This window comes from Arachis hypogaea, chromosome 20 (assembly GCF_003086295.3).
Source record: "Arachis hypogaea cultivar Tifrunner chromosome 20, arahy.Tifrunner.gnm2.J5K5, whole genome shotgun sequence".
NCBI lineage: Eukaryota > Viridiplantae > Streptophyta > Magnoliopsida > Fabales > Fabaceae > Arachis > Arachis hypogaea.
Window position 1 is genome coordinate 42,861,021 of NC_092055.1, and position 21,742 is coordinate 42,882,762.

General features: G+C 29.0%; 1 protein-coding gene and 1 pseudogene across 3 annotated transcripts; both read left to right on the plus strand.

Annotated features, from left to right (window-relative positions):
- Positions 1–1,888: 1,888 nt before the first annotated feature.
- LOC112784755 (BAG-associated GRAM protein 1-like) lies at positions 1,889–21,434 on the plus strand. Of its 3 annotated transcripts, none has more exons than XM_025828072.3 (18): positions 1,889–2,668; positions 11,268–11,315; positions 11,404–11,501; positions 13,153–13,228; positions 13,629–13,757; positions 13,870–13,916; positions 14,065–14,170; positions 14,356–14,469; positions 14,725–14,754; positions 14,975–15,074; positions 15,460–15,536; positions 16,568–16,711; positions 17,200–17,304; positions 18,049–18,195; positions 18,391–18,444; positions 19,370–19,433; positions 20,000–20,061; positions 20,981–21,434. In XM_025828072.3, the coding sequence occupies exons 1-18, from the start codon at positions 2,093–2,095 to the stop codon at positions 21,293–21,295; spliced, it is 2,292 nt and encodes a 763-aa protein (XP_025683857.1). In that variant the 5' UTR covers positions 1,889–2,092; the 3' UTR covers positions 21,296–21,434. The 3 variants fall into 3 exon arrangements, with proteins under 3 accessions (XP_025683857.1, XP_072086866.1, XP_072086867.1); XM_072230765.1 differs by having other exon boundaries at positions 1,973–2,668; positions 16,571–16,711; XM_072230766.1 differs by lacking the exon at positions 11,268–11,315 and having other exon boundaries at positions 1,981–2,668.
- Positions 12,910–13,020, plus strand: LOC112787469 (U6 spliceosomal RNA; annotated as a pseudogene).
- Positions 21,435–21,742: the final 308 nt, after the last annotated feature.

The following is a 21,742-nucleotide window of genomic DNA, read 5'->3' on the forward strand; positions in this document are numbered from 1 at the left end:
AATCGGACATTTTAGTCCCCAAGAAAAATTAATACACGGATCAGTCCCCAAGGTTTTATTCCGGCAGACAAATCAGTCCCCAATTCATTTTCCGGCAGAATAATTACCCAAATCAGTCCCCAAAGATTTTAAAAACGGACATTTTAGTCCCCAAGAAAAACTAATGTACAAATCAATCCCCAACTTTCTCTTTGTTAGACATAATAGTCCCCCGTCCAAAATTAATAAAATTATTATTATTATTAATTGCACAATAATATTGTACTATATTTTTTTTATATTTTTTAGACAAAAATAATAATAAATTTATTCATTAAATTCTTATATATATATAGTCACTCAATAATAATAATAATAATAATAATAATAATAATAATAATAATAATAATAATAATAGATTATTTTACAAGAAATTCAAAGTTAAAATCATTTGATATTTTTGTATTTAATATAATCAAACGATGTCCTATGTAAAAAAAAATTATATATATTTATATTAAAAAATATGTATTAAAACAAAATATTTTAATTTGAATTTATATTAAATACATATTTTTTTTAAAACAAACATATTTTTAAAATAGTACATCTTTTGATTATATTAAATACAAAAATATCAAATGATTTTAACCTTAAATTTCTTATAAAATAATCTCTAATAATTTTATTTATTATTATTATTATTATTATTATTATTATTATTATTATTATTATTATTATTATTATTATTATTATTGAGTGACTATATATATATATATATATATATATATATATATATATATATATAAAAGAATCTAATGAATAAATTTTTCATTATTTTTATCTAGAAAATACAAAAAATCATGGTATAATATTATTATGTAATTAATAATAATAATAATAATAATAATAATAAATAAATAAATAAAATTATTAGAGATTATTTTATAAAAAAATCAAGGTTAAAATCATTTGATATTTCTGTATTTAATATAATCAAAAGATGTACTATTTTAAAAAATATGTTTGTATTAAAAAAATATGTATTTAATATAAATTCAAATTAAAATATTTTGTTTTAATACATATTTTTTTAATATAAACATATATAATTTTTTTTACATAGGACATCTTTTGATTATATTAAATACAAAAATATCAAATGATTTTAACTTTGAATTTCTTGTAAAATAATCTTTATTATTATTATTATTATTATTATTATTATTATTGTTATTGAGTGACTATATATATATAAGAATTTAATGAATAAATTTATCATTATTTTTGTCTAAAAAATATAAAAAATATAGTACAATATTATTGTGCAATTAATAATAATAATAATTTTATTAATTTTGGACGGGGGACTATTATGTCTAACAGAGAGAAAGTTGGGGATTGATTTGCACATTAGCTTTTTTTGGGGACTAAAATGTCCATTTTTAAAATCTTTGGGGACTGATTTGAGTAATTACTCTGCCGAAAAATGAACTAGGGACTGATTTGTCTGCCGGAGTAAAACTTTGGGGCCTGATCCGTGTATTAATTTTCTTTGGGGACTAAAATGTCCTATTCTAAAATCCTCAGGGACTGATTTGGGTAATTACTCTTAATTTATTACTAAACAAAATACAAAAAAATTAATTTTTGTATCTTTGTTGTTTGTATTTTATTCTTAATGTCTTATTTATTTTGTTTTCACAACCAAACACAACTTTATATATCACAAGAATAATTAACAAATGACTGTCAAACTTTATTGGGTTAATGTTCAATTTGGCTATAAAAAAGTACCGAGTTAAATTATCTTTATTTTTTAATTTTTTTAGTATTTTTTATCGTTATTACAACCAAACAAGTAATCAATCCAGTTAATATTTATACCGGTCGATTATTGAACAAAAATACTCAAATTTGCTAGAAAACTTTCTGATAAAAAAAAAAAGGCTATGCGAAGACTCACAAGTAAAAGGTCGTCCACTACTAAATAGTAAATACTAATATCCAAAATATTCCATATGCACCTTTACGCAAACAAAAAGAATACCAACCTTTTGAAAAACAAAGAATCGACCAAAGAAGTTGTGCATTTCTTGGGATCTGGAAAATCATGGCAGCAGCTCTAATAGGCGGAGCTGCCGTGGGAGCAGTGTTCGGAGAACTGCTGAAGGCGGTTTTGGAAATGAAGGACAAGACCATCATGTTCAAGCCAACCTTGGCCTACCTCCAAACCACCTTAGAATCATTAAAACCTCTCATGAAAGAGATAGAACAACACAACAACAAACTCTGTCGTCCAAAGGCAGAACTAGAATCTCTGATTCGAGACATGGAAGATGGCACAAAGCTTGTTTACAAGTGCTCAAAGATACACAAGTTGAATTTGCCTGCAAAGATCTATTGCCAGAAGCAATTGGAAGAACTAGAATGGTGTCTCAGCAGGTTCTTTAGCATTGATATGCAAGCTCAGATTTTAAGAGATTTGAAAGAGACGTTGCTCGAGGTTCGTAGAATAAAGAATGCTATTAAAAACCTGCCCCTTACAACACCAACGGATTCATCTTCAGATCTCTTGGATATAAATTCTGCTGAGGAAATTGTTGAGTTGGGGATTTGTGAGTCAATTTTAACTGAATATACTAGTAGGACTATTTCTGCTGACCAAATCTTAGAAGAAGATAGCCAGGTAAGTTTCTCCATTCTTCTCACTTCTGCTTCAGCTCACTCTTCACATAATACAGCTTCTTTTTTTTTTTTTTTGCTACTGGCATAAAAATGTCTCGAATTTTTGGTAGATAGCAAATTCATTTTCAATTTCTGAAAAAGAATTAGAGTGTATTTTGATTTGTATTTTTTTTTAGTGTTTTTTATTTTTAAAATTTTATAAAAAAGTTTATTATTTTTGTTATTTCTTTTACAAAATTCAAAAAAATTACTAAAAATAAAAATAAAAAATAAAAATACAAACCAACTCCAACTTTATGTTTTCATTTCTGTCTTTCTTTCTCCAACTAGAGAGTAAATGATCGCCTCTTTATCTTTCATGCATTATTGTATAATATCATTGTTTTATTCATTTTTAATTAATCCAATACATAGATAGAATTTGAATAAAAATAAGTTTTTGTAACACGCATTAAATATATTGTTCTAGTATTAGCTAATAGCTATGATCAACGATGGATCCAAGGATTTAAGAGTGGAAAAATAAAAAATTAAAATTTTGTATAATTAAATATAATATTATATATTTAATAATAGATATAATTATAATTAATTTTTTAATTAAAAAATTAATAAATATTTGTCAAATAAAAGAATTATCTCCATTTTTATAATTTTTTATGATTTTAGATCTAATAAAATATAAAATGATCTATTTTTAAATATCTTATTAATTAATTTTTTGTTAAGTATTTATGTAACCGTGAGTTATATTTTTATATTTTATATTATTAAAAAATATAACACAAAATAATATAAATTAACTTCACTAATAATTTTATTATATGAATATAAAATATATTAAAGTATTTATATATAATAATAAAAATAAAAATAAAAATAATAAAAAATAACTAAATAAAATTAGAAAAAGAATAATGTTATTATAAATAATATTAAAATACTTTTTATATGATTATAGATGTTAAAATTAATTAAAAGAAAGAAAATATAAAAAAAATAAAAACTCTAAATCAAATAAAAAATATAAATAATGTAAATGCATGTAGAGAGATTTGAATCCTAATACACAAAGAATACCAATTCTTTTATTATTATTACACTATTAAGTTTTACCAAGGTTGCGAGAACCGGACCGGTCAATAAACTGGTGAGATGACTGGTTTACTGGTTCGACCGGGATTAAATCAGGGTTCAACCAGTTTAATTAAATATTAAATAAAATTATCAAAAATTTAATATATAATTTTAAATATTTAAATTTCAATAAAATTTAACCTAATAAAAAATAAAATTTAAAATTTAAAATTTCAATTTATAACCTAAAAATCAAAACTAACAAACAAATCAGTAATAACCACTAACCATTGAATTTGCAAACATAATCATAATTTAAATTTGGAACAAACATAATCATAATCTGGAACAAACAAACAAACTATGAAATCAAATTGCAGTAACAAATTAAAAATAGAAGACAACAATGAAATTAAATGCAGAAGACAACAATGAAAATATAACAATTAACCCAGACAAACAAGCAACAATCAACATAATCAAATCCCAAAAAACAGCAATTAATTCCCAAAAATAAAAACTGAAGCAGGGTAGAGATCTGCTTACAAACTCAGACATTCATAAACTCAAGCTAAGCAGAAATTAGCAAACTCAGAATCAGAAATCAGAAACCAAATAAAAGTACAAATACAAGCAAAGTTAAATTGAAGACTGGCAGCGGCGAAGGAGGAATCCAAGTGACGGTGATGGAAGAGGGGAAGTGAGCTCGGGCTCAGAGGGGATTGAAGACAGGCTTGACATGTGAGAGAGAACCTGGAGAAAGTGACCTCATCAAGAAACTTAGTAGAAAAAGAGAGAACCTGGAGAAATAAGGGAAGAAGCTCGACTGCTCGAGCGTTCCACAGAGGTGAAAGAAAGGTCCCGGTGAGAGGAGGTGACGGCTGAGCAGTGGAACAAAGGTGACAATGGAGAGACGTTCGCGGTGAGAGTGAGACGAGACGCGACGACGGGGAGAAGAGCTCCACAACGGCCGATCAATGGAACAAAGATGACGACGGAGAGACGTTCGCGGTGAGAGTGAGACGAGACGCGACGGTGATGAGAAGAGCTCTGCGACGGCGAGGAGAAGAGCTCTGCTGGCGTTAACGCTGCCGCAGGTTATTGCTGCTGAAGTGTTGAAGATTGAATTTGGGGCTTGGCTTCATTACTTCTGCTTTAGGGTTAAATGGGTTAAACAGGGTTGAGATTGAGAGAGAGGGAATCTGTTTCCTTTATATTAAAAACAAAAAAACAAAAAAACTAAATGGGTAAAACGGCGTCGTTTGGGAGGAGTAGTCAAATAAGAAAAACCGCAAAAAATTAACCGGTCCAAACGGTTCACCGGTTAACTGCCGGTTCAGCCGATTTTTTGACCGATTTTTTGCCAGTCGATTTTTGAGCCTAACCAGACCGGCCTAGTGACCGATTTCCGGTTAATCTGGTTGAACCGGCCGTCCGGTTTGATTTTCAGAACAATGAGTTTTACTCTACATAATGTATTCACTATAATACTATACGAGTTTAAATTTTTTTGGAGGGCCAAGGCCACTACTTGACCCAACCTTAAATCCGTCCATGTGGTTATGATGCACAGACACTGACACAGATATAGAATACGACATGATATGGACACGGGACACGTGAACATACGAATTTAAGGTTCTTATAAAACACAAGAACACAACATATATATTAATAAATATAAAGTATTTTTTAGATAAATTGTAATGATATTTTGGTATTTTATTGATATTAAAATATAAATTAATTTTTTAATTGTTTTTAATTTTTTTTAAGTATATAAAATGTTTAAAATATTTTTTGTAAAGTATCATTTTGTGCTCAACGTTTAGAGTAAGTTTCAAAATTGTCCCTAATATTTAAATCGTCCTTTAAGTCCCTAACATTTCAAAATTGTCTCAATATTGTCTTGTCGTTAGGGATCTATTAACAGAATTGACGGCGGGACAAAATTGAAACGATTTTGAAACATTAGGGACTTAAATAGGACGAAAACATTGGAGACAAGAACTATATATTAATCTTAGAAAAATTACCAAATCAATTAAAATGAAAGTAAATTTTAACAGAATGAATTGCATTAAGAATTCAAGATTTTTACTCATCATAGAATATTTCTAATATGACTAGTAGATAAACTTTCAGAAAAAGAAAAACAATGAGTATGATACATATATAATAAAGTATAAATTATATATTTTTTTGTCTTTAATGTGTAGAACTTCTTTAATGTTTAATTTAAATAAACTTTATTTTTAACTTAGAAATAAATTTTAATTTTATCTTTCATTAATATTAATTTTTTATGGTACGTAGTTATTCAATTATTTTTTAATCACATATAAGTAAATTACAACTTAATCACATTACTTTTATTTTAATTTTTTTAATTTTGCTCTTAAAGATTTTTACTCATCATGAAATATTTGTAGAATGACTAGTACCTAAATTTGTGAAAAAGAAAAAAAAACATGGTACGTATACAATAAAGTATAAATTATACCTTTTGTCTCTAGTATATCAAACGTATTTTTTAATATTTAATTTAATTAAACTTTATTTTTAATTTTATTTTTCAATGATATTAATTTTTTGTGATAGATAATTATTCAATTATTCTTTTAATTGCATCTAAGTAAATTACTCTTAATCACATTATTTTATTCTAAATATTTTTTTTTTAATTTTATTCTTAATCACATTACTTTTATTCTAAGTAAATTTATTTTTTATTAAGAGAAAAATTAAAATTTATTAACAAGTTTTAATTAAATTAAACATTAAAAAAATTTGGTATATTAAAGACAAAAAGATATCATTTATACTTTATCGTATGTGTACATGCTCCTTTTCTTTCTTTCTCGGAGGTTTATATAATAGTCATTCTACAAGTATGAGTAAAAATCTTGAATTCGTAATACAATTTATTCTGTTAAAATTTATTATATAAATTTTTTTAAGAATAATGTATCGTTTTTATCCCCAACGTTTTCGTCCTATTTAAATCCTTAACGTTTTTAAAATCGTTTTAATCTTGCCCCACCGTTAATCTATTAACAGATTGCTACGGAAGGACAACATTGAGACGATTTTGAAATGTTAGAAACATAAATAGGACGCTTTAAACGTTATAGACAACTTTGAGACTTATTCTAAACATTGGGGATAAAAATAATACTTTACTCTTGTTTTAATAATTAATAATATATACTATTTCTAAACTCATTTCAAGAATACATGTTAAGAGAATAAGGCTGGACACGCTGATAAGTGATGGCATTTAAATCATAGATGTGTATAAACGTGTCTGGAGAAGAATTTATTATTTTTTATTAAGACACGGATCGGATAGACATAGATGACACACATGTCGGACAAGTGTCGATGAGTGTCTTGTTTAAAATGTGTTAGATACGCAAACACGACAAATAAAAAAGTTTCGTACTTTATACTATAATTATTTTCTTAAGTTTTATAGTATATGAGAATAAAAATGGCACAAAAAATTAACTATTTAGAGTTAATTCAACTCTATATCCAAATAAAAGAAAATGTGTTAAAAACATGTACAATTAGATTTATTATGCCATAATATATAAGAAAGATGATTTATCCTCTAATTTCAAAAAAGTATTGGAGTTGGATTTTTTTCATTTAAATTAAACAAATATAATATTTACTAAAATAAATAAACGTAGAAGAAATTATCAAAATACATCCTCAACTACATCTCGGGTACCGAGGGTTGTTGTCAAAAATGGTCACATCTCGGGTGTACTGATCCCGTGCTGTGATAGGATGTCTGTGAATCATATCTCGGATGCAACCGTGATATGAACATAAGCATATCTCGAATACACTGCATCCATCTGTATTGTAATCCTCCCCGTCCTCAGCGTTCAAAAGATCATCCGCTGCATTGCATCTAAGTTCAACGTCTGATAATGGCTAGAAACATCCGACAGTTGAGGAATGGCCAAAGGGGAGGCGCAGAAACCTACCAACACCACCGCTGGGAGTCTCCGGTACAAACTCATCTTCTGACACTGTATTGCTTGACGACCCAGACCCGGCAACATAGGTTGAAGCGCCCTCACTGTCGGAATTGTCGGCACTATCATGAGGCTGGGTATAGTGGATCGGTGTCGCCTCGAGCGGCACGACTTCAGGAGCTGAAGGAGACGGTCCACCACCAACAACTACGTTACGGACCGCAACATACAACTCCATCACATATTGGGGCATCAGTCGTGCATGTACGTCGAATATTACCCTCACATGCTGATCTCCATCTATCCAGAATAACCGGTTGGTAAATCCACCGTTCAGAAGCGCGTACAGAAATCTATATGCAACCCGCCCAACCTCCTTTGTTCCTACTCCCCCCATATTACTCAACATGACCGTCTTTAGCGCATCTAGGGTATCAACCTGGTAAGTGCGCAACATCACAATCTTGTCAGACTCAACTCATTCATCATTGTGTCTGACTATCCCATTGGAATAAACTACTACAAAGAAGAATTAATTATTCTCCATCAGAACAAAACCGAAAGAAGAGAAAGAAAAAAATGGTTTGTGAATTGTGTGAGGAGAGGTATTGGGATGGTCTCTATAATTAGACTTATTCTGCAATATATCTTGGGTGCTGAAACCCTAATTATAATCTTGACTATATCTCGGATGCACTGACCCGAATCAGAAAATGCGCGTATCTCAGGTGCAGTGTATCCGAGATATGTTTATGTTCATATCACGATTGCATCTGAGATATAATTCATAGACACCTTATCACAGCATAGGGGTCAGTGTACCCGAGATGTGGCCATTTTGAATAATGACCCTCAGTATTCGAGATGTGACTGAGAATATATTTTGATAATTTTTTTAACGTTTATTTTTATTTTGAGAAATACTATATTTATTTAATTTAAATAAAAAAAATCCATTGGAGTTTGCCTTGTTCAAAGGCACTATAAATATATATTTATCAAATCAAATTTATGAGTAATGCCATATTTGTAATTGATAGTAGATTAAAAATTGAGAGATATAAAAATTCGATTTCCATTTTTATGGTTCGAGAGAATATTTAGACTATTAAATAATTTTAATAATAAAATATATTTTTAAAATTTTTAATAATTATTAAATAGTAATTTTTTAATTTTATTTATTAATTAGTTTTTAATTTTGTATATTATTTAATTTTAAAAATTATCTTATATTTTATAAATTATTATTTTATTATTTATTATTTATCTTATCTTTAAAATTCTATCACTAACAATTTGATATTCTATTAATATCTATCTTCAATCTCTTTTTCAATTTTATTTTGAGCTTAAAATTTTAATCTTATCCTTTTTAATTTTAAGATGAATAATTTCATAATTTAGCATCATTAATCTCTTTTCAATTACCTAATTCTATAATTGTAATTATTTATGATTCATTGTAATCATTGATTTGTTGCAGTGATCCTAATCATTATTTATCAATTGCTAAGTATGCGTTCTTCGTAGTAGAAGAATCGCAATTTGCAGAAAAACAATCGGTTGTTCCATTCAAGTAATTGAATATTAGTTAGTGAATGAAAATCATTTTCTTTCTATATCAATCGATTGTTTTACGAGCAAAAGTCTAATTTTTTTTTAGTCAATCGATTTTATTATATATCAAATTGATTGATTGAAAGATCCAATTGATTGCTTGAAGAAAATAATTGATTAGATATCTTCAGAATCTATTTTTTCTTTATACAAACAACAACTAAGGATAATTTTTCTAATCAATTGTATTTATAATAATAAATATGCTTTTTCGATTGTTTACACTATCAAATATATGAAACATACAATTTATTATATAAATTCTTTTCAAATGATTGACATTGTTTCACCTTCTTCTTTCAATAACAATTCAATTCAAAAGAATAATAAATATTGAATCTTAAGTTTGTAATATAAAACTTGAGTTTGAGAATCAAATTAGTTGAAATTGTTCCTACATCGAGCTCATGATCGTATTTATAAAACATACCAAATAAATTAGAATTAAAGTCACCATTGATAGATGTTTTATTTTTTTACAGTTTCAAATTGTTAATGATAGAATTATAAAGATAAAATAGATGATAAATAATAAAATAATAATATATAAAATAAAAAATAAATTTTTAAATTAAATAATATATAAAAAATTAATTATTAAATAAAAATAAAAATAACTATGTGATAATTATTTAAAATTTAAAAAATATATTTTATTATTAAGACTATTTAATAATTTAAATGTTTAGAAATCATCTAATTATTTGTCCGAAAAGCCAAAATAAAGGTTAAAAAAAAATTGGTTAAAATTTGAACAAAAGCCCTTATTTACGTATATTTGTTCTTAAACTAAATTAAATCTAGTAGTATATTTAAGAGAAGTAAATATTATTTGATTCATGATTGATATGGGTTAGAAATTCTTAAAATTCTTTAATCTTAAAATTTAAATTATTGAAAAAAAATTAAGAGCATAAAAACCAAAAGGGGCGTATCTAAATTATGTATTCCCCATAATTAGATTAAAACATTAATAATTTTTTAACAATATGCTCTTAAGAGTCTTAACTATGCATAACCACATTAAGGCCCGTTTAAAAAGTTTTAAAAGAAATTTTGTTGAGTTTTTGACTTATGAAAAATAGTAGTATTAATGTCTAGTGCAATTTTTAAAACCAAATGACAGTTTTCTAAAAAGTTATTTAGGAGCTTATAGAGAAGTTAAAAAAAATGACTTCTCTCATAATACTACTACTTTTTATCACATTTTTTTTAAAATAAGTATTTTTAGAACTAAAAACTCAAATACAAAATAACTTATTTGTAAACTATTTTTAATATAGTTATTTATTGTTTAAGCTATTTTTAAAAAAAATTAATTAAATTATTATCCAAACTAGGCCTAACTAAACCTTAACAATCTCATGTTGGTTCGTTTTCCTTTGCAAAAGAAAAAGAAGAGCAATATAACATAAATTTTAAATTAAAAATATTATTTATACACTAAAATTAACTATTTAAATGGATCATTATATTTTTATATATAAATATATATATATAATTTAATTTATTTTTAATATAAATTTTATATTTTAATATGTATTCTATAGTGATAATTAATTTTAGTGACTAATTTTAACGTATATTTAACATGGTTGTTTTACATATGGGCCATCCTTCCTCCCCCAGTCTCTTCCATTCATTCTTCTCTTCTTTCCAACAAATATAACATCTATGAGCCATTACAAGTTTACAAAAGAGGAAAACAAGAAATCAAATAACAAAGATAGAACAGTCACCATTAGCTTCCTCTACCACCTTTGCAGTTTATGTCACTTTTGTGATTGCTAGCTCCTCTTTGCAGCGAATCTGACTTGTCTAGAACGAAAAGCGGTTGTGTTGTTTTTAAGTTGATTAGCTTAGCAAATTTTAACATGTTAACATGCAGTTCTGCACCCTTTTGTTTTGTAGATTCAGGTAGAAGGGGATTCTGAAACTAGTTCGGTCTACCTCATCAATGTACTTGGTTCTGCTTTCACTAGTTTAAAACTCAAATTGCATTAAAAGCTTATGTTTGTTTGACTTTTTGTATTGATTCTCTTTGCAGTTAGAACTATTGGCTGCTAAGAATCTCGTTGGAGTTAACTTTAATGGAACATCTGATCCGTATGCAATCATTACATGTGGCAGTGAAGGGCAGTTCAGGTGCAGTGATCTTTTCTTGTTACCCCTTAAGTTCAGGATTAAACCTTTTTTACAGAAGGAACAATATTTTGTATTGCTTCAAACTAGGTGCAACATGTGTTCAGATAGTTTAGCGCTAGTGTTGTATGTGCATGTTTTTCCATCTAAACTTTTTTGTGTTGGCACCTAGGCTTCGTTTGGCTGATGTATAGAATGAGATATAGACATAAAGATACATATATTTTTTTTTTACCAAAGATATGAGACTCGAACCCACAACCTCTTAATTGAGTATGGGGAGATTATGCCATTTGAGCTATTACTCATTGGCTACTAAAATTTGGAAAGATAAGAGACTCGAACCCGCAACCTCTTAATTGAGTATGGGGAGTCTATGCCATTTGAGCTATTACTCATTGGCTAAAGATACAGATATTAAAGACATAGACATAAAATATCTGTATTTATTTATTATATTTAACAAAAATAACGAACAAGATAAACAAATATTTGAAAAAGATTGAATTATCCTTTATTCAACCACAAATTCTATTACCACCATTGCATTACTCCAAACACTATATGTTATCATTATTGAATTTTTATTTCTTCCAGTATCTTTTGTTTCTTTCAATATCATCTCAAATTATCATTCAAATATTAAATATAGAGTTTTTCTAAAAAAAAATAAATAGAAAACCAAAGTCCATCATTTATCAAAGATTAATCAACATTTAAATAAATAAAAAATTAAATGTGCAATTATTTTCTTGAAGAAAATAGAAAAATCAAAGCCCGAGAAGATGATTGCAAGAAAGAAGGCGAAAACTAGAAAAAAAAAAGATAAAAGAGTAAATAATTAATATCTCACAAGTTAGTGTCTCACTAAATTGGAAGTACACAAAATTTGATATCTCTATGTCCATTATGTCCTTCCATATCCTTCGAAGATCTGTGTCTTACCAAACCAAATAACAAATATGTGTCATCTTATGCATGTCTCAAATCTTAACGTATGTCGTATCTATATTCATTGTAGATAGGACGCGAATATAGTTTATACCAAACCAAACAACAAATATGTGTCATCTTATCCATGTCTCAAATCTTAACGTATGTCGTATCTATATTCATTGTAGATAGGACGCGAATATAGTTTAAAGTATTTATGTCTATGTCGATCTATTCTTTTGCTGGTTAATCAGTATATGTGCACAAATTTTAGCAATAAATAATTTTAATTCTTTTTAATATTATTTTTCATTACAATTTATTATTTAGTATTTATAATTTATTCATATATTTTATTATATTACATGACGTATGCTTGTATCTTATACTTTTATAAAAATACCGTATGGCCGTATCGTGTTCGTGTTGCGTGTTGTATCTATGCTTCCTAGGTGTGCACGCACTTTATTTAAGGATTGATCTTTAGATTAATTGAGGAACGTACTCTTAAATTGGTAGGGTATAGAAAAGATTAGCATGACCCTTTGACAAGGATGACACACAAATCAAGAATGTGGTCTAGTTTGTTAGATGTGTTACATATTGACAAGATATTTTTTTCATCACAGCAGAAGTAGCAAGGTTCTTTGTAAGATGTTTTATAGGACAACTGACATTGTATATTGGGGGCCTCAAGTTAATCATCTTTGTTCTGATACAGTTCCATGGTCTCTGGTTCAAGAAATCCTATGTGGGGCGAGGAGTTCAATTTTTATGCTCGTGAACTTCCTGTTCAGGTTGCTGGTTTAACCATTTTTGGCTGCTGAAAATGATTTCATTTATTTATTTGTGACATTAAACAGTGATGTTTAACCTATTAGTTCCATTAAGTATTGAATTTCATTGTTGTAGAACTTATCTTTTATGTTCTTGTTTAGTATCTCATCCTCCTATTCAGCGTGTTGTTTCGAAACTAAAATTGATACACTTTTACTTATTTAAGAGGAAAATATTTTGTTAAGTCGTCAACTATATATTGTCTGGAACTGAGTTGTACATTTTCATTAATAAATTATTTGTGTTTGTTCATATTCTTAAAAGAAAGGGCCAAAAATTAAGTTGAGAAGGATGCTTCCATAAATTTATCAATACATATTATGTTTTTAAAATTGACTTCTTTCCTTTCTGGTTTAGCAGATGAATGTCACAATATATGATTGGGAGAAAATTAGGAAAAGTGTTGTTCTTGGTTCAGTGACTGTTCCAGTTGATAGTGAAGGTCAAACTAGTGCATTGTGGTACCTTTTGGATGGCCCATCAGGGCAGGTAATACCTACTTCAAGAGAAATTTTCTTAACTTAATACCTTTTTTTTCCTAATTATGTTTGTAGTAAGCTTTTTACCTTTCAAATTCCATTATGGATCTTCTAATTTTCAGGTTTGTCTTCATATAGAAACAAGAAAACTATCTGCAAATTCTTCCAGGTGGGTTTTCTTTTGTTTTTTTTTAAACAAAAATTTATAACATGTATATTATCATGGTTCTAAATACTTTACAAGTGTTATTATCATCATATATTGGTCTATTTCTTATATTAACTGACTTGAGTGATTGAAAAAATTATTTTGGCAGAGTTAATACACAGAGAAGGATAATGCCTTTGGAAAAACCAGGCCCCACTGTTGTTGATCAGAAGCCAGGGCCTCTTCAAACAATATTTGATCTTCTTCCAAATGAGGTTAAAACTGAAATGAAATTTGTCAGTTTTTTGTTTTTTGTTTTTTTGTTTTTTGTTATTAAGGACTACAAGTTAGAAGTCTTTTCTATGGTCATGCATCCTTAGACACAAACATGCATGTGTGTATATCTTCTTTTTGTGATTTTATAATGTGTTTCCAATAACAAGTCATGTTTCTATTTCAGGTTATTGATCATAGTTATTCTTGTGCACTTGTGGGATCATTATTGTATCATGGTCGTATGTATGTTTCTGCATGGCACATTTGCTTCCATTCCAATGTGTTAAAGGAATTAAAGGTGAAACTATCCTTTTCTCTTTCCAGTGTTGGGTGCACATTGTATCATTTAGAGTAGCTTTTTCTAAATTTTATTTTAGGTGGAAACTCAATTAACTTTATGTGAATCTGATAGCTGAAAATCGTTAAATAATTTGATAGATTTGATTAAATTGTCATCTAACAACTCTCAACTATTAGTTTCACATGAAGTTAACTGCACCTAAGTTTCAGCTTTTATTTTATATATTTATTTATTTTGGGGGAATCTGCACAGGTGGTTATTCCATTTGAAGATATTGATGAGGTATGATTTAGTGCTTTGCTATGTCGTATTTCAAGACTCACATGCAGTTGTCTTCATGTGATGTTAATAGTCGAGAACTGTTAGATGATAATTTAGTCAAACTTGTCAAATTATCTAACAATTCTCAAATATCAATTTCACATTAAGACAACTGTAGGCAAGTTTCTACCTCCTTTTCCATTATACCTTACATCTGTTGTACTTTCCGTCTTTTCTTAAGATTCAAAGGATTCAACATGTGTTTATAAATCCTGGTGTTGAAATTATTCTCCGCAAGGGTTCCGGTGGACATGGTGTTCCTCCCTTGCGAAGTCTAGATGGTTAGTAATTTGCTTTAAATACTATTTCATTGTTATTTGTTAAGTTTATAATGTGATCCTTGTCCAGAATTTCATTAATAGATTAATGCGTCAACTTGGTTCCTTTATTGATGGGACTATACATGTTATCTATGTATCACAATGGAATTTAGTGCAAGATTGCTATATATTATATTGTTCACTGTCTTTGTTGCTTTCATACAAAATATCTTGATATATTGCTGGACGTTTTTATACCGAAGTCTAAAAAATGATACTTTATCTTGTATCTTAATTTGATTATATAAACCCTAAACCCTAAACATTATCACCATCTTTTGTCACAGATACTTGGCTACATTAGATGTAGATAATTGGTTAATCCTAATTTTCTTGGTCATTTCAGGTAGACTGAGGTATAAGTTTACATCATTTTGGAACAGAAATGATGCATTTAAAAATCTGCAACATGCAGCAAAGAAGGTAACAACTCTTGCTTAGTCAATATGGTTTCTCTATCTCAATTACAAAATTGCAATTGTAGATATTAGGTGTAGTCGTCTCTCCCCCCCCCCCCCCAAACAAATTTTACTTGTTTAAACGCTACAAGAGATTTTTAAACTAATAATATATAATACACTTGCACCATGTACTTTGTGAATATAGTCAATATACACTATAAAACTGATAGATCATGCTCTGATGCACTTTTGTCCAATTATTCTACCCCAACCTTGAATTGATTTGTTTGATAAAGTTTAGTTCCTTTGATAAATGATAAGTATTTACTGCTTTTGTTAGCCCCTCTTAGTGATCTTAGTTACTATCACTCTTCCATTTGACTAATAGCTAATAATATTAAGCTGAGGTTGAATTGAGTAGATCTGCTTTTGAATTATGATGGAATCAAAAGTTCATCAATTTGTGACACCTTAGTGGATTTATTTATTTGGATATACAATCTCGAGTAATGCTAGGGAACCGACTTTTTTCAGCCAATATCAGCTAACTTTTTTAAAATTATTTTGTTATTTTTGAATTCTAGGCCTCATAACCCTTAATCATAAATTCTAAATTATAAACCTAAACTCTAAGAGTTGGTTCCCTATACTTTCTTGTTATTCTCATATCACCATAACATGATGTGCTTGTGACCATCTTAAGAAGTATTTAGTGAATATTATTTATTTTTTTCCTACATTTTTGTTGTCCTTTTTGACATGAAAGAATGAATACCGTCAATTCGTAACTAAAGCACCATGTACTATGGCTTACCTTTCATATTTTATTTATTATTTTGTATTTTATCATTGTAAGAGGACATTGATTGCAGTTATTTACAAAAAATAAGCAAAAATAAATATTACAAAAGATACTGTTGCCAGGATTCTGAAGGATAAACAACATAGTAGGCTGATCCTCATTTTTTTATCCTAGCTATCTTATATGAATTTTTCCTCAACATTTTAGGATAACTTCGAGACTGTTCCAATTTATCATTGTTTTTGGTACAGAAGAATATAGAGTCTGAGCTGCAAGCACATAGCAGTTCTATTGCAGGACATAAGATACTGGATAAAGCTACTGAAGAAAGCATGCCAGAAACAGGAAAACTTAAACCTTTTATCAAAGAAGAGGTTTTAGTTGGTATATACAATGTATGCATTGTTTTTCCTTTTATCTTAATGAAATGAATTAAGTGATTAACTATCATTTTAGTTAGGAGATAATGCTCATTTCATTTGATGAGTCAATTTGGTCCATAAGTTTTTAAATTATCCAATTAAGTTCTCCACTTTAAAAAGTTAAATGCTACTCATAATAGTTACTTGAACTAAACACTATTTAATTGTAGTAAATATGGTATTTGAAATTGGTTCATATGACTTAATTGGTATATACTAATTTTGATTTATTTAAGTCCTATGAACTATTTTCAGACACCGTATTGATCACAATTCAAAGGTGTTGACATCAATTAGCCATTACAATACCGAGATGGCATTCACCTGTTCACATTAACATTTCAAATAACAAATATGATGACAGAAGTTAGGACCAACAGAGTCATATTTTTTAAAGTAAGGAACTTAGTTAATCATTTTAAAAAAGTTAGAAACTACAATAACTAGTGGTTCTTCTCCAGGATGTTTTTCCCTCCACAGCTGAGCATTTTTTAAACTTGTTACTAAATGATGGTTCACAATTTACTAGCAATTACCATGAAGTACGAAAGGATGATAATCTTGAGGTAAGTTTTCCTAAACCGCTGCGGTACTTCTTGAATCTTGTTCTTTACTTCTTGTTAAAAGTTGTCAACTGATCAAATAGTTAGAATGAGTTGCATTTGAGTTGGTTGGTGGCTTTTACAATGGCTAGAGAATTCTTCCCCTTCTCTTGTGGAACAAATTTGTTTCTTTAGGTTCTCTCTGTGTCAGCACCTGATTTATAATCACTTATCCTTCCCCTTTCTTGTGGGATTTCAGAGCTTAACACGTAAACTAGCATTGGTCCATTTTTGGCTTATGCTGAAATTTGATTTGTTGGGGTTAACAAGAATTGAAATCTAGACCTTTTGGTCATAGAATTCTAAAGGCACATATACATATCTAAGAGTGTGTTAACTTTATATATGTAGTTGTGAAATTTGACTTCAACAGAAGTTTGTAACTTGAGTCAGTGTAATTTTCCATTGAGTAAGTATTTGTTTCTCTTAAAACATTAAATGTATTCTATTGATTTAGAAAAGGTGGTATATGTCATTATTTATTTGCATAACACTCTGCTGGTTTAAGTTAAAATTTGATTGCTTTTTCTCAATGCAAAATTTAGTGCTCTAAGGGCTTAGATGCTTGATGGTTTATAATTTTTGTGCTATGGCCATAATTAAATCTTTAATTTGTGAATTATCCATTTGTTGCACCGGTTAAAAAAATTAATCAAATGGTATCAAATATTAAAGTTCTTGCTGACTGTGTGCTTATATTGCATTCAGATAGGACAATGGCATTGCGGAGATGAATTTGATGGTCAACTTCGAGAAATAACCTTTAGGTCCCTCTGTAACAACCCTATGTGCCCTCCAGACACGGCCATGACAGAATGGCAACATGTTGTTCTAACACCAGACAAGAAAAAATTGGTAAGGTGGTTGTTTGTATTTACTTTTGATGATATATCCAGGAAGAATTTGATGATATCAGAATGCTGGTGCCTGGTAGCATTTAACTAACTTCACCATTGCAACTATTATCCTACTCTTTTTCTATTGTCCCCTTTTCTTATCTTATCTTCTTTGGTTTTGTAATATCTAATGGGATATTGTAATGCCATGAAGGTGTTTGGGATTGTACATCAGGCTCATGATGTTCCATTTGGGTCTTTCTTTGAGGTATGGAATACTTTGGCATCTTACCTTGATGCTTAGCTATTTTTCCTACCCTTTTCTTTTCCTTTTTAAATATTAATTGTTCATGAAATCAAACTTTGGATCAATCCATCTCTATGGCTGCGTATGTTTACAAGTATAGGACACTAAAACACAAAATCGTGTTTGGTAGATGAGACATGGACAGAGACATTGTATCCCGAGTCACTGGATTAGTGTATTTTATGTCCATCTTATCACGAAGAACATAAAAACACTGAGAGAAAAGATAACTTATATCTATTTTTTCCTTTTATTTTTACTATCAATTTTTTATATTTACAATTTTTACTATTCTATTTTTCTTTCTAATTTTACGTGAAAGAAAAAATAAGGTAAATTAAATTTTTTATTATTTGTTCTATCTTGTATTTAGTTTATTACCAAACAAAGTATAAAAACACTAATTTTATGTCTTCTTTGTGCCCTGTTGTCAGTATCATATATTATTCTATTCTCAAAACTAAATACAATCATGAATCATATATGATTTAGTATTTATTAGAGGCACACTCGATATGTCTATTAAAGTCCATATGTGTGGTAAGTCAGGAAAACAGAAAGTCACTATGTGAGAAAGGGTTTAAATTCTAGTAAAGGGTGGCAATATATTACAGGAGCATATTGTCACTGAAGTGATTATCTTGTTTAGAGTTCAGCAACCAAAATCATTTGTATATTTTGTATTTTAAATATTAATGTAGATAAATCATTATCCATTTATCATTGATAGGTCTTTGTGATTTTCCCCTCCGGAAATCATAGATAGCTAAACTTATGAAAATAGAAAGCATATTAACAATTATTCTGTTCCACAACATATTTATTTGTTTTTTTTATTTTTTGAGATAATATCATAATAGATAACATTAAGTTCTTGATCAAATAGGTACACTGTAAATATAGTTTGGTAACAACGGATGAAAGTTCATGTACCCTCCACATAGAAGCGGGTAAGTTCTGGCTGAAACTCGTGATGTTTTTCCTGCTTCTCCCTTTAAGCTTGTGTATAATATTGACAATGGAAAAGAGAATTAGGAGCGTTCCATGAAGGTGGTGGTAGCTGTAGGTGGGTTGGGGGTGGCGGTGAAGAGTATTGGAGATTAGGGATGGGATAAAGTTAGAGTTTGAAAATGGTTAGATTAGGTTAAAGTGGTAAATTGATAAATTTTTATAGTTTTTTCTAGGGTTCGAGTAGTTTTGTCTATAGGAACCTATCATTTATGTTACAAATTAGTTTTAATTCTTCCATAGTTAGATTTGTCAATATAATAATCTTTCATGATCAATTTTAGTATTTTAGGGTAATATCTTCTTGATCTACTATTAGGAGGGGAGGGAAGAGGGGGGGGGGATTGCATTCTAAATCTTTTAATTGATGACACTGGCAAGCAAGATAGAATTAAGGATTTGAGGGACCAAAATGATAGCTGTGGTTTTTTCTTTCTTTTTTTTCTTTTTTTTCCCTTAACTTTTATGTTCAAGACTAATGATAAGCAAGTTGTTAAATCGTCTGCAGGTGTGTATTTTAAGAAATGGTGTGTGATGCAATCAAAAATAAAATGGATGGCACACAACGAGGTTGGTAGATTGTTGATTCAGTAGTTCTTTGGCTTTTTTCCCTCTAAATGTCACTCTTCTAGTCTTCTTAAAATTTATTTTTTGTGTGCTAACTGAGAAGTATCTAAAATAGAGAAAACATTAATTTGGCCTGCGTCTTCCTCAAGAGAGGTGCTGAAGGAAAAGGTGACTTCTGGAGATGAATGCGAAGCGCAAAAGCACCTCCCCAGCACCTACCTTAAACTGAGTTCACCTCATTTTCCTCCTCACTTCCTCATTCTGGGTCTGTGACATTTAGAGCATATCATGCATGATTCGATAATCTTTTAATTTCAAGACCAAGAAAATAGTTGGCATTGCCTAAATCTTGTAAGGCAAAAAGAGATTTTAGCTGAGAAATCAAAGAGCAAATTGCAGTGGCATTATCACCTGTAAATAGTAGATGTAGAGGAAAATCCGGTAAAAAGTGAAGGATCTGAGACTGAAAAAAAGTGGAACATAGCTCATTATACCAAGATTTAGGGACTTTCTTTAAGCCATGAAGAGCTTTATTGAATTTGCAGACCAAAAATGAGTTAGAGGAGGGCTTTTTTGTTAGAAAAGAACAAGCATGAGGCTCTTGATACCATGTAGAATTGTAGAGAAAATAATAGAGCACAAAACATATGCAAGAACTAATTGGCAAGACAAGTTTAATGAATGAAAAAACGAATTTGCTAAGCGAAGTGCATTATTACATATGTACAAGAGAGAGAGATCATACATATGTACTGGTGTTACTTAACAACTATACTAACTTGATGAGAAAGTAATTGAATCTGTTGTTATAAGAGAATCATTTTTTACATGATTGACTTGGTTTTGTGTACTAGTCTCTACATCCTTCCTTTTAATCTTTAGTATTAACAGTTGATAATGAAATTGTGGCTTATCAATGTAGTACAAGCAAGCAGTTGCGGTGATGTTGGATGTTGCTCATTCTTACATAGATCTGCATAATACTAGAGATTATGAGATTGACAAGGCCTTTTCGTCTAAAGTGGTTGCTCGTTCTTGCATAAAGCTGCATACTACTAGAGATTATGATACTGACAAGGCTGCTTCGACTAAAGTGATGGAAGAGGAATGCTTTGTTCCTCAAGAAGGAAGAAGATCTGTACTTAGTATGGTGGTCTCTGCCCTTTACTTTATCTTTAATCCCTTTCTCTCTTATATTTTCAAAATCAAAGGTGACAAGGTGCGAGAGAGGGAGTAAGAAAACGCTTCCTTCACCTAAAATCTAAGATTTATGGCAACATCAATTGGGATTTGATTCATTTGTGTATAATATTGTAAGTTTGTTACTTCTCTTGTGTTCTTCATTCTTATAATATGCAGATGATATGTGGGTAGTATAGGTTAGTGTAGTAGTGCTTCTTTCTTTCTTTCGTTCAGAAACTCTTGCGGGTCGGTATTTTTTTTCATCAATTTTGATTAGTATTTGGCCAGCAAAAATGCGAAACTATTTTCGACAAATAAATTGTATTAATTTATGTATGTAAAATGTAAGTATAAATTTGGATAAATATAGGTACAAATTATACGTTTTATGTGTGCAAATATTTGTAAATATAGGTATAAATTTTTGAGTCTCAAATACTAACCTAAAATAATAATATTTTAAATTATTAATTTTACACAAATATAAAGCTTTTTTATTCAA

What these genes read in the sequence shown, in the direction of transcription:
- LOC112784755 (XM_025828072.3), top strand. Translation starts at nt 2,093, where the DNA reads ATGGCAGCAGCTCTAATAGGCGGAGCTGCCGTGGGAGCAGTGTTCGGA. An exon ending in GTTCGGTCTACCTCATCAAT is followed by an intron (nt 11,316 to 11,403) that starts GTACTTGGTTCT and finishes TTCTCTTTGCAG; the next exon opens with TTAGAACTATTGGCTGCTAA. An exon ending in TCCCTTGCGAAGTCTAGATG is followed by an intron (nt 15,075 to 15,459) that starts GTTAGTAATTTG and finishes TGGTCATTTCAG; the next exon opens with GTAGACTGAGGTATAAGTTT.